The sequence below is a fragment of the Puma concolor genome, chromosome E2 (assembly GCF_028749965.1).
Source record: "Puma concolor isolate L17-30 chromosome E2, mPumCon1.1.hap2, whole genome shotgun sequence".
In the NCBI taxonomy this organism is placed as follows: domain Eukaryota; kingdom Metazoa; phylum Chordata; class Mammalia; order Carnivora; family Felidae; genus Puma; species Puma concolor.
Window position 1 is genome coordinate 53,978,810 of NC_141681.1, and position 13,204 is coordinate 53,992,013.

Consider the following 13,204-nt stretch of genomic DNA (forward strand, 5'->3'; position numbering starts at 1 on the left):
ACTGAGGATCAGACCCGAGGAAATGAATCTGATATTTCAGCAACCGGATAAATCTTTATTTGTGACTTGGTCCTGTGTCCTTGTCCTTCGGTACTTTGAGAACGTGGCTCTGTGACAGCTGACTCTGTGGAGCCTGGTCCCGCGGAGCAGCTGCCATTTCGGTGTGGTATCTGGACTTTACGGAATCGATCACCACCCCAGACCGAAAGCAGAGTATGCTGGGGGAGGGTGGGGCACGAAACGCGGTAAAGGATCAGGTCCCCAGTGAGGGACACCTTCCCCAGCCTCCTAATATCTGATCATTTTCTAGCAGTGGCCTAAGCTTTGCCCACCTGGGTAAGCCCCACCCAGTTTTCTAAGCCCCATCCCCCACAGGACCTCTCCTGCAGTAGGAAGGTGGAGACCCCGCCCCTCTCTCCGCGTCCTGCCTCTTCAGTGGTTGGCTCACCCGGCGACAAAGCCCAGGATCAGCAGCAAAAAGGACCAGAGCAGCAGCCCTACCAGAAGGCCTGTCTGCACGTTCTTCGGGTTTGAACACTCGGAGGGCCGGAGGGTTGGGGAAAGGTCACCCCAGATTTCCTCAGCCTCGGTCCCAATGGCTGGGGACTGTGTTCTAATGGTTGGTGACTGGGTTTCAGTGGTTGATGGCTGGGTTACAAAGGTCGAAGACTTGGACGTGATCTCCCCAAAGATTCTTTGAGGCAACACTGACAGAGGAGAGGGAAAGAGCCGACCTGAGCAGGCCCCAAGGGTCCGCCCTGGCCCAGGCATGCTCTCTCCACACCAACCTCCCCCAAGACCCAGGCCTTCAAGGAGATAATTATGACCTTCACTGCTGGAAGGCCGGTCAATGAGAGCGGTGGCCACACCCAGAACAGGGAGCCCCACCCCCGTGGCCTGAATCCACACCCCGAAGGGAAGTTTTAACCCGAAGACCACGCCCCCACGCTGCCTGCCATCCCCCAAACCCAGGACCCTGACTCCCACACCTCCGTGGACTCCCCAGCTCTGACCTGTGACTTGAAAATGGATGACCGTGGCTGGGCCGGATCGCTCAATGCCCAACTCGCAGCGGTAGTCACCTGCATCCTCTGGCCTCACGAGGGGCTTGGTCAGGGTGGGCCATTTCCCCTTGTACAACAAGGTCTCAGAATTGCTCCCCCAAACCTAGGCCCAAAGCTCAAGGGGTCACAGAGGCCTGGGGGAATTCAGGGGTTGGGGAATTACAGGGGTGAGAACATCACGGGATCTCAGTGGGGGAGATGGGAGTCCAGGGTATACCGCTAAGGGTATGGGGTCCCCGGGGATCCGAGGTCAAACTTGGTAGGTCATGGGTCATAGGGATCGTGAGACCAAGGCTGTGGATATAGAGGTGGGGGCTCACAGAAGTCTAATGGACTTGGGGTTGATGGGGTTGAAGGGCCCACCCTGTAAAAGCTGTAATAGGTCAGGCCTTGAGATAACTTATGCCAGTTGAGCTCACAGTCCAGGATCATGTCTTCCTTTTCATGGACGTTGATGTGGCGAACTGGGGACAGGGGATTAAGGTCGGGTGTTTCTTCAAGGGTGCTGGCCCTCTCTCAACTCCCTCCACTTGGGCTCCGCCCTGCTTTTTCTCCAGTCTCCGCCCTCTCTAGACTCACGCTGCCCTCTGGCTCCGCCCCTCTCTTGCCAACCCCTGCAGCTGGCCCCAGCTCTCTCACCCCCGCAATCTCTGGACTTTCGACAAATGTAATTGTCCTGGACGCAGTTACTGCACCACATCAGACGCTGCAACATCGTACCTGAAGGGGCATGAACGAAGCGGTATTGGCCCCGAGAGGCCAGGCTACACGGAGAGGGCGGGGCCAAGGTCTGGGGAGGACTCAGGCGCCTAATCCCTGGAGGTCAGCCCAAGGGGTGGGGCTAGAAGGCAGTACTTGGGAAGACTGATGGAACCAGGCTCAGTAAAGAGCACAGGTAGAGTATGACCCGCTGCCCAGTAAGACCGCTGTGCAGAAGGGCTTGGAGACCAGGAACTTCTGTGACGTGGAGAATGAAGAACCATCGAGACCCAACGCGGGAGGAGACAGGCTGGGTATTAACCCAGCGAGGATAAGGAATAGAGGACCAGCTCCCATAATCCGGACTCACCACATTTGTTGGGACATAAATCTGCCTCGATAGAAAAAAAAAAAAAAAAATCAGATCAAAGATGAAGTACTTGAGAGAAAGGACGAAGAACTACGTTTTGGGTTGGGCTCTTGGGTTGGAGGGCGGAAAGACCCGGATGTCTGGATCTCTGGGTCCCAGGGAGGACCGGATCGGCAGACGTGAGGAAGTGAACATAGAGAAGCAGGGGGCTGGGGGCAGAGACCCTGGGATTGTTGGAGGAAGGGGCTGTGGTCGCGTACAGAACTCATCATCCCTCACCCTCTCGTTGGAACCGAAGGATGTAGCTCTGAAAGGTTGCCTTTTCCCGAGACAATATCTTGGAGACCTCCTTCTCGAAAGAGGCATCTGGGAAGGAGCACGGTGACAGAGTGCTTTCCCCTCCCCACCCACCCCAGGAGGAAGTTCCTTCTGTGTGAAGAGATTGGCATTCCGCGTTGGGGCCATCTCAGGGAGGGACAGTGAAAATTGAATGACCACTTAACAATGCCGCCGCTGAGCAAAGTGACGCCTGCATGCAGACGCTGTTAGGACCCATTTTGGAGGGGACAAACCTGGGAAATTCCTCCCGCAAGGCCACACAGCAAGGGGTGACTGGGCGGGAAGCTGAACCCAGGCGGGTGGGCTCCAGAGCCACCACCAGACCCGTCCTCACCAAAAAACATTTCTCGAAAAGTTTCTGGAGCCCCATCCCCTGGCCCCTGTGTGGATTTACCTGCTGCACCACTGTTTCTGATAAGTCTCACACTCCTCAGAAAACTTAAGACTGACGTTTCCATTGTGGCCTCATCTGGAGGGACACAGAGGATGGGGGAGAGGAGCTAGACCTCAGATTCCAAGCCTTAAGGTCTCATTGGCTCAGCTAGTGTCAAAAACTACACTACCCATGAGGCTACTGGGCAAGGCCAGGGCTGTAAAAGGATTGCACGCCCGTTGACTTCTGGGAGATGTAGTTTTTTTGTTTTTTTGTTTTGTGGGTTTGTTGTTGTTGTTTTTTTTTTTTGTTTTTTTGTTTCTTGTTGTGTTTTTTTTTTTTTTTTTTTTTTTTTTTTTTTTTTTTTTTTACAAAATTGCAGGGTAAGGACTAGGGAAATAGCGTATTCCTTTGCCCAGAGGAAGGCCTGGAATCTGCATCTCAGTCTTCTCCATTCAAGAACCCAGCTGACTCTGCCTCCAGCCGTTGCGTCCCGTCCCTCCCCCGCCCCCAGCAATCCTAGCACCAGACCTCTGCTTTCCCTCCACCCTGGATTCCCACGCTCTACCCTGCCCTCACCGATAACCCCCATAAAGGTATCCTCTAAATATGGCAGGTCCCGGAAATTCCTCACGGTTTCTCTTATCCTTTCCATCACTTGTCTGTGACGCCCGGGAGCGAGGTGGGTAGGCAGGTATTCCTTTTCCAAGGCGTCCAGCGCGGCCACGACCCTTGGATCACAAATGACACAGCTCCGGGCCCGAAGCAGGCAGCCGGCCAGCGCCGCCACCAGGAGGGCTACTTGGGGACCCATTGAGGCCAGAGGGCTCAGCCCCGCACAGAACCCCGGGGAGGGTCCTCCCACCCCACTCGGAGGAGGTGATCGCTAAGGGGAAAGAAGCTATCCCTGAGACGAAGAGCCCCAGTTTGCAGGGCTCCCACTTCTCCGTTAGGAAACCGAGGTGTCCGGAGTCCCGAGGCACCCTAGACAGCTGCTGCCCGACCTTGACCTTGAATGTTGTAGCGGAACAGCCGAAACCAGGCTGAGGGCTTTTGGGAGGGACGAGCAGGCCACCGTCTTCCACTCGATTTCCCAAGACTGAAAATAAGGATGTTGTTGGGGAGAGGGTGACGTTGGTCACGTGATGTGGAGGGCTTTATGACCGGAGCCAGGGTCACCTTTCACCCCGATCTACAAGGAATTCCCACACCCTCCCCCTTCTACGTTACTACCTGGCGCCACCCCCCCCCCCCCCCCCCCCCGCCGGACTTCCCTAGAGACGACGCTCCCCGGGAGTTTTCTTGGCCCCGCCCACAAACCCAACTCTGAGTCTGATTGGACGGCAACAAAGGGAGGCTCCGCCTATGGTTCCAGGACAAAGCAGACAGCCCCCTCCCAGACGAGAAAGTTCATCTGGTCCCCCCAGACTAGGCCCTCAGTGGTGGGGTTGCCGTGCTGGGGGCTGGGGTGAACTCGTGAGTCTGGGTGGAGGAGAAGGATGGGAGCCCAGCTCATGGGTGCTGGGATGGAAGACTGCTGGAGACGGGCTCTTGGGTGTGGACCCCCGGATGCCTGGGTCTTCCCCTGCCTCAGGTGCCAACAGCACCCCGGAACCCTGGCTCCCTTGGCCCTGGTGGCTTCCTGACCCCACTGTTCCTGTCGGGCGTTACCCCAGCTCCCAGCACTGGCTGCAGGGCAGGAAAGGGCAAGAGGAAACCCATGGTAAACGTGGGGACAGGGTTCCTTGGAGAGGACCGGACCTGGGTGGGGTGGGGAGAATTCGGTAGGACTGGTCCTTCCCCACTTCTTAATTCTGGAACTACCTCTCAGCCAGTGAGGCCCTGCGACGACGAAAAGACACGGTTCCGGTCTCTCTTTCTAGGACAGGAGACCAGCCAGACCTCGCCTCTGGGGAAAGCAAACCCGAGGACCAGACCTGAGGAAATGAACCTGATGTAGAGACAACCAGATAAATCTTTATTTGCGCCTTGGCACTGTGGCCTTTTCCTTTGGAACTTTCCAAACCTTCGGAACCTGGGTCTCTGAAAGCCAACTGTGTGAACGCTGGTCATGTGACAGCTGGCTCTGTGACAGCCAACTCTGTGGAAGCTGGTCCTGTGGAGCAGCTGCCTTGTCGGTGCGGAATCTGGACTTTATGGGGTCGATCACCATCCCAGACCGAAAGCAAAGTACGCTGGGGGACGGTAGGGTGCAAAATGCAGTAACAGATTAGGTCCCTCCCCATATTTGATCCTTTTCTAGCAGTGACCCAAGCTTCGCCCATGTAGGGGAGCCCCTCCCAGTTTTCAAACCCCACAAGACCCCTCCCACATTAGGAAGGTGGGGACCCCGCCCCTCACGCCAAGCCCTGCCTTCTTCAGTGGTTGGCTCACCCAGTGAAAAATCCTATGATCAGCAGGAAAAAGCACCAGACAAGCAGCCCTATCAGACGGCCGGTCTGCACATCCTCTGGGTTTGAACACTCTGAGGGCACGAGGGTCGGGGAAAGGTCATCCCAGATTTCCTCCTCGGCCTCGGTTCCAATGGCTGGTGACTGGGTTCCAATGGTCGATGGCTGGGTCACAAAGGTTGATGACTTGGAAGTTGTCTCCGCAATGATTCTTTGAGTCAACACTGGTAGAGGAGAGGGGAAGAGCAGACCTGACTGGGTCCCAAAGGCCAGTCATGGCCCAGGCAAGCTATCTCCGTGCCAACCTTCCCCAGCACCCAGGACTTCCAGGGGATAATCAAGACCCTAACTGCAGAAAGCCCGGTCAAGGTGGCTGGGGGCCACACCCAGGGCAGGAAGCCACATCCCACTGGCTTGAAGCCATGCCCTGAAGCTGACTGTCCCCCCCAACACACAACCCTAATCCCACACTTCAGTCAACTCCCCAGCACTGACCTGTGACTTGAAAACGGATGACCTAGAGTGTGCTCACTCCCGCGGTGCCCAACTCACAGCGGTAGTTACCTTCGTCCTCTGGCCTCACGAGGGGCTTGGTCAGGGTGAGCCAGTTCCCCTTGTACACCAAGGTCTCAGAATTTCTCCCCGAAATCTAGACCCAAGATCAAGGGGTCACAGAGGCGTGGGGAATTCAGGCCTGGTGTAGCACAGGGGTGAGATCCTCAGGAGACTTCAGTGGGGGGTGATGGGAATTCAGGTATACTGCTAAGGGCATGGGGTCCCCCGGGGATCAATAGAAGTCAAACCCGGGAGGTCATGGGTCACAGGGATTGTGGGAACAAGCCTGTGGATACAGGGGTCGGGGGCTCAGACAAACCTAATGGACTCGGGGTTGAAGGGCCACCCTGTAAAAGCTGTAATGGAACCCGCCTGTAGACATTTTATGCCAGTGGAGCCCACAGTTCAGGATCAAGTCTTCCTTTTCATGGACGTTGATTTGGCGCACTGGGGACAGAGGGTGACCGTGGGGTGCTTCCTCATGGTTTCCGGTCCTACCTCAACTCCCTCCCACTGGGTCTGGGCCCCCCATGTTTGCTAGGGTGCCAGCTTGAGTCTCCGCCCGGTCAAGACTCCCTCTCCTCTGGCTCCGCCCCTCCTGCGCCAACCCCTCCCGCTGGCGCCAGCCCTCTCACCTCCGCAATCTGTGGACTTTCGACAAGGGTACGTGTGCAGCAGGCAAGAATCCCACCACCTCAGAAGCTGCAACAATACACCTGAAGGGGCATGAACAAGGTTGTAATTCGGCACCCTGAGAGAAGGGGTTACACGAAGAGGGCAGGGCCAAGGTCTGGGGCAAGGTCAGGTGCCTAATCCCTAGAGCTCAGCCCAAGGGGTGGGGCTAGAAGGCAGTCTTCCCTGAAGAGGGGTGTAACCAGTCTCAGGAAAGAGCGCCCCAAGAATGGGACCCGCGGTCCAGGAAGTCCGCTGTGCGGAAGGACTACTGGGGACCAGGAACGTCTCAGACGTGGGGAAGGAAGAACCACCGAGACCCAAAGCCAGAGGAGAAAGGCTGGGTATTCACGGGGCAAGGATGAAGGTTAGAAAACCAGTTCCCATGATCTGGACTCACCACATTTGTTGGTACAAGAATCTTCATCTGAAGAAAGGGAAGAAATTATTATCAGGTTTCAAAGGTAGAGGACACCAGAGAGGGGGGCCAAGGAATAGGTGGGGGTTGGGCTCTTGGGTTGGAGGGAGGAAGGACCCGGGTGCCTGGAGCTCTGGGTCCAAGGGAGGGCGCGGTCGGGAGAGGTGAGGGGCTGGACGTAGAGAAGCAGGGGGCTGGGGACAGAGACCCTGGGACTGGTGGAGGAAGGGGCTGTGGTCCCTGACGGAGCCCATCTTCCCTCACCTCCGTGAAACCGAGCGACATTGCGCCGAAACGTTTCCTTTTCCCGAGTCAACATCGCGGAGAACTCCTTCACGAAAGTGTCATCTGGAAAAGAACAGCGTAACAAGGAGACCGTCCCCTCCTCTCCCCACCCCAGGAGTGAGGTACAGGAAGTTTCCTCTGCCTGAAGGGCATGCCAATTCCCGTTGGGGACTTCTCAGGGAGCGACAATGAAATTGAATGACCACTTAACCACGCCGGCCACTGAGCTAAGCGAGGGCTGGTGTCCAGGCACCGTTATGATCCATTTTAGACGTGGAAAGCTTCCCGCAAAGCCACACAGCTAGGGGATGACTGGGAAGGTATTTGAAGCTAGACAGGTTGACCCCAGAGCCAAAGATTCTGGAGCTTCTCCCCCCGCCCATCTGTGTGCATTTACCTCTTAAACCACGGTTTGTGATAAGTTTCACACTCCTCAGAAAACTCGACGCTGCCATTTTCATTGTGGCCTCATCTGGAGAGGAACAGGGGATGCGGGGAGGGGAGCTCTAACCTCAGATTCCAAGCCTTAAGGTCTCCTTGGCTCAGCTAGTGTTACAAACTACAATACCCATGTGGCTCCTGGGCAAGGATGGGGCTGGAAAGCGATTGCCCGCCCGTTGCCTGCTGGGAGTTGTAGTTTTGATCCAAAATGGCAAGGTAAGGCCTATAGGGGAAGTGTATTCCTAGCCCTGGCAAGGCCTGGATTCTGCATCCCAGCCTTCTCCATTTCCGAACCCGGTAGACTTTGCCTCCAGCGCTTCCCGTTTCTCCACGCCTGCCCCCTCCTGCAGCAATCCTAGCCCCCAGACCCTTCCTTTTGCAGGCCCCAGGGTTCCTTTCTAAGCTCCCCTCACCAACAGCCCCCATATAATGGAGGCTTTAAATCTGGCAGGTCCTTGAAATTCCTCACGGTTTCTCTTATTGTTTTCATCTCTTGTCTGTGCCGTTTGGGCGCCGTGTGGGTAAGGAGGTATTCTTTATCCAAGGAGTCCGGTGCCGCCACGACCCTCTCATCACACATGATACAGCTCCGGGCAGGAAGCAGGCAGTAGGAGGGTAGAGCCTGAAGGAGGAGACAGGGAAGGGCAACCAGCTATGGGCACATAGTCCTGACTTTCCTCAGGACTCCGTAACATAGACCGCCCAATCAAGCTGTACGTCCGTATGTTGCCATGTATGGAAAGCAAAGAATTAGAAATTGTATAAAAGGCCATACCCCGCCGCACTCACGGGTCAGTTTGTTGGGGGTACCAAGCCATTGAGGCCGTGCTGGCACGATGAATCAAGTTGCTTCCTGGAAAGAAACGCCTAGGTATCACGACTCTCTGCGAGGACCTTGGTGCCATTACACTATGGGTCAATATCGATCAGATGAGGGCCTATGAGGGTAGTTACCAAAATGGAGGCAGCTGAATCCGACGTGGACAACATACAGGAACCTCCTCGTGTAGAAAGGATTGTCTGTTGGCTTGAAGTTAATGCAGTGATGGAGTCTTGGGATCAGGATGAGATACAACAAGACAATTTGAATAACAAGAAAGAAACTCCAATAAAAGTCCTTTGGTAGTTGCCAAAAATGGTCTAGTGCAAGAATTTAACCAATCGCTAAAGGAAAGGGAGTCAATGGGTTTTTTTTGTTTTGTTTGTTTGTTTTAATTATTTTTTAGAGCAAGAGAGAGAGAGAGAGAGAGAAAGAGAGTGAGTGGGGGAGGGGCACCAAGAGAGGGAGACCTAGAATCTGAAAGAGGCTCCAGGCTCTGAGCTGTCAGCACAGAGCCCGAAGTGGGGCTCAAACCCACAAACCATGAGATCATGACCCAAGCCGAAGTCGAATGCTCAGTCGACTGAGCCACCCAGGTGCCCCAAGAAAGTGATTGTTTAAAGCACCCATTTGAGTACTCATGTTAGGTAGAAACCCAGAAATACATTTGTGGTAATCTGGAACAATACACAGCATTGTTTTTATGAGAGCACAACTTCCACCTTGTGCAGCAGCGAAAACATCTAATGCCCTTCTATTTTACAGAGCTGTGCTGCGCGTCTGCGCGACTTCAGTGTTGAGTAACCAGATGCTGTTTTGTGAGTTATTGAATGCCCCTACGGTCTAGTTATCGAGGGCTTCCACATGCCAAATGACACTTTTTAACCCTACACGTGGGACAAAAATGGATGCCAAGTGATCATGACAGCGGAAACAGGTCCTGCCCACTTTTGTTTTAAATCTGGAAGGTCAGCTGGGGCAGCGATGGTTTTAATAATGCGCCCATGAATCCAGGCAAATTCGAAGGTGCAGTGATCTATCTATCCATCTTGGAGAAAGCCAGGGCCATAGGTAAGTACTACGTATCATATGTATCATTTCTTTGTTCCCTGCATAAAATTGCCCTTTGTGACTGAGCGATCCCATGGTGAGCGTGAGCCATAAATATGCATCCCAAATTTGACAGATGCCATCCACAGTATGCTGATAAGTGGGGATTTGTAACTTAAGCCCTCGTTGGTGGGTATTACCTTGTGGGTTTGTAAAATCAGCTACTACCTTCACAGGTTGAGGATATGAAAAAGTCCAGTTATGTCCTGGTAAATTCCAAGACATCGCTCCTGGACCAGAAAGGAACATTTTGATTAGTGATAGACTTCTTTTGAAACATCGTATCTTTCTATGTTATTTTTGAAATCCAAGTACATAGAGAGTGCCAACCAATACCTTGTAAAGGGGAGACCCACCATGGTAGCCCAGATGTGCTCGACATGGGCAAAACTCTACGTATCCAGCAAGCTGTCTGACATTGGAGTTCAGCACTAATGCTGTGCCCATTGTACAAAGGAATCGTTAGTATAAATTGGGGAAAGGAGAATGAGAAAGGAAAGGCTCAACCATCATAAGGCAGGTTTGAGGTCTTGCACAGGTTCACAGGAAGATGAAGGCACATTAGTTTGTTCATTGACTTCCTGTAAAGGGGGTACAGGTTTTATTTAGATACAGGGGCTCATGAAGAGTTCCCCTCTAACTGTACTGCAGTGGGAGTATATAATAGGACTCGTTGGGGGCACTTTTATTTTGGAGTTAAATCCCCTGCTGTATTAGACTTTTAATCCTCTAAATAAACAAGGTCTCCTGGGTTTATATGGTGTGAGTTTCTAGTAATCACCGGGTCAGGTTTAGGAAGGATACGTTAGATTCAGGTGAATAATTTCATAAAGCTCTATAGTCTTTATCTACTGATAGGTTTACAGCGAGAAAAGTCTTTTTTATGTATGATTGTTAGGGGAGTCCATCCCATTTTCCCGTTGTTCAAATAATCCTATGCCCATTGAGTCCTATTATTATCCCCACAGAATAAGAAGCAAAAAGATTGTCCATACCTGTGCTATTGTGACAATATCTCTGAAGTGCCTCAAGTTGTCCAGCTTAGGCAAACATTTAAAGAAAATCAGAGCTAGAATTTAGTATCCATTAAGGTCTATTATTGAAACCTAATTTTTCTCCCTAGTAACCTTCATTCCAGAGATGGCCAAATCCAGCCTAATTCGCTTGTAAAACACATCTAGTTTGATAAACTTGGCCTAATTATTCAGATAAGCTCAGCAAGAATAGCGATCGAGTATAAGGATCTTTTAAAGTTTGCTTTGCTGGAACCTTTCATAGGGAATCTCTAGATTGAACTTTTAGTAGCCTTTACAGTCCAGAAGCCAAGCCAAGCACTTGCCATCAGACATGGCTGCAATACCTGTGGAATTGGGTGAATTCCTCTTCACGAGGTCCCCAAGCTATCCTGAGGTTCCTACACCTGCCAGGAAGTGACATGTTTTACGCAACTGGTAAGGCTGCTGGGAACTCTGTGAGCAAGGTTTCAGGCCAACATTTCCAAAGGGCTTTATGGCTCCCTGTTTCATAAAGTCAACCTTAGTTTCTTAGAGCTGTATGGTCATGTCTGAGTCTACTCATGTCTCTCAAACAGGACATTCCGGTCAAAACCTTGGTAAAATAACCGTATTTCCAATGGCATCCTGTTGCAAGCAGAACAGATCCTTACTGAACTTCTGCAAATGATTCTAATTGTTGTGAACAGATACTCACTGAGGGTCTTTGAATTGTAGAGGGTCGGGGCGCCTGGGTGGCGCAGTCGGTTAAGCGTCCGACTTCAGCCAGGTCAGATCTCGCAGCCCGTGAGTTCAAGCCCCGCGTCGGGCTCTGGGCTGATGGCTCAGAGCCTGGAGCCTGTTTCCGATTCTGTGTCTCCCTCTCTCTCTGCCCCTCCCCCATTCATGCTCTGTCTCTCTCTGTCCCAAAAATGAATAAACGTTAAAAAAAAAAAGATTAAAAAAAAATTGTAGAGGGTCTAGGTAGAGAGAAAAGTTAAATGCTCCAGTGTGTACACAAATGAATACTCTATCACATTTCCCTTTGTCATAGGTACCTTAAGAGAAAGTTCCCTTCATCTGGAAGAGCAAACCTTAAAGGACCGGCAATATTTCCAACAAGAGTCACAAAACTCGAACCTGTTCCTCACTTCATTTAGTCCACTGTTCCTAATTCTTGTCCAGTTTGAAGGCAGCTTCTCACCCATTTAAGTATTCATCTTGGAGATGTCAAATATCTCTCTTTGTCCTAAAAATCCTTTTGATTAATCTCCTTGAAGATGAGTATCAGAACCACAACTATAAATGACAAAATGTCAGAAATGGACATGTTCACCATATGATATGAGAGTTCATTATGATGCAGTTAGCAAGGTCATCCAGTGTTCAAAGACACATAATACTTTGATAGTCAGAGTACCAAAGGAAGACCCTGTACCAAAACATTAAAAGTTTAGAAATCACATATATATTTGAACAGTTCTAGCATTTACCCATGCAATACCATTATTTGTTGGAAAGTGGTTCCAGAGTAACTTAATATGCCAGAAAATGCCTAATTGGTAAAAAAAGACTTCATTTATGATTTAAATGTGGGAAAGTTTGCTAAAACCTCAGTAAGCTACAAAGCACATCCTAAATAGGATTACAGATCATTACAAATCGTCAAACTTTACATTATTTATTTAACCAGGATGGCAACAAGAGATCCCAAAGGCAAACATGTAAGGTTATACAGTTGTTAGCAAAACTTAGCTCCTTTAACACTGAGAAGTTTTAACTAAGTAATTAAAGACTTGATGAAAGAGGAACCCTAAAGCTTTGGGCTTTTTCCCAAAGAGAAAAAACTCTTTGTTTGCATTTTCTTATCAAGGGCAGACCAACAATCCAAGAAAACTTTGACTTTGAACAGAGAGAAAAACAGAATTTCAACCTTATACCAGTGTACTTTTTTTATAATGTTCATTTATTTTGAGAGAGAGAAAGAGAGACAGAGCATGAACAGGGGAGGAGCAGAGAGAGAGGGACACAGAGGCTCCAGGCTCCAAGCTGTCAGCACAGAGCCCCACATGGGGCTCGAACCCACGAACCGTGAGATCATGACGTGAGCCAAAGTCGGACACTCAACTGAGTGAAGCATTCAGACGCCCCCAACATGAGCTTATTTGACCTTTAATAAACCTAGATAGAATAAGTTTCATATTTAATGCTGATAACCCTAAAGACATGTATCAAATTAAATCAACAAACTTAAATTAGTTTAAACACCAAATAAGTTCCACCGGTGTCCACTTACAAGATAATATGTTCCCCGTTGTCAATTTTTTAAACTTGGGACACTGGTGGGGAAACCTGAAGTGGGTGGTCCAAGGGGGTGCTCTTTGCTCCTTGACCTTGAGGGAGGAGCCGATGGTGCCTGAGGCACTGAGGGTGGTATAGAAGACAGTTGTGTAGGTCTCACCCAAGGTGGTGCAGAAACAGGAGGAGGGGGATAAGACTGAAGGGGTGAGGTTTGGCCAAGAAGCCTAAAGGTAGATAAAAGCCCAGAGAGCGGAGAGAGGGGGGTCTCCTGGTACTAAAGCCTGTCAACTTGAACAGATGAGCAGATGGCATGTTTTTTCCACCAAAGAAGAATTAGGCGGTCCGTGTCAGGCT

At 51.2% G+C, this 13,204-nt stretch overlaps 1 protein-coding gene and 1 long non-coding RNA gene across 3 annotated transcripts; one reads left to right on the top strand and one right to left on the bottom strand.

Annotated features, from left to right (window-relative positions):
• Positions 1-29: 29 nt before the first annotated feature.
• LOC147573728 (izumo sperm-egg fusion protein 1-like) lies at positions 30-3,990 on the bottom strand. 2 transcript variants are annotated; one of them, XM_086690316.1, is made up of 10 exons: positions 3,921-3,990; positions 3,425-3,576; positions 2,867-2,941; positions 2,413-2,499; positions 2,134-2,154; positions 1,704-1,784; positions 1,428-1,528; positions 1,014-1,167; positions 449-707; positions 30-218 (listed from the first exon to the last, which is right to left on the bottom strand). In XM_086690316.1, the coding sequence occupies exons 2-10, from the start codon at positions 3,498-3,500 to the stop codon at positions 56-58; spliced, it is 1,017 nt and encodes a 338-aa protein (XP_086546442.1). In that variant the 5' UTR covers positions 3,501-3,576; positions 3,921-3,990; the 3' UTR covers positions 30-55. The 2 variants fall into 2 exon arrangements, with proteins under 2 accessions (XP_086546442.1, XP_086546441.1); XM_086690315.1 differs by lacking the exon at positions 3,921-3,990 and having other exon boundaries at positions 3,425-3,871.
• Positions 3,991-9,204: 5,214 nt separating this feature from the next.
• Positions 9,205-12,018, top strand: LOC147573729 (uncharacterized). The gene is made up of 2 exons (XR_015244996.1): positions 9,205-9,265; positions 11,604-12,018. It is a non-coding gene; the product is annotated as an uncharacterized LOC147573729 (long non-coding RNA).
• The last annotated feature ends 1,186 nt before the right edge of the window (positions 12,019-13,204 follow it).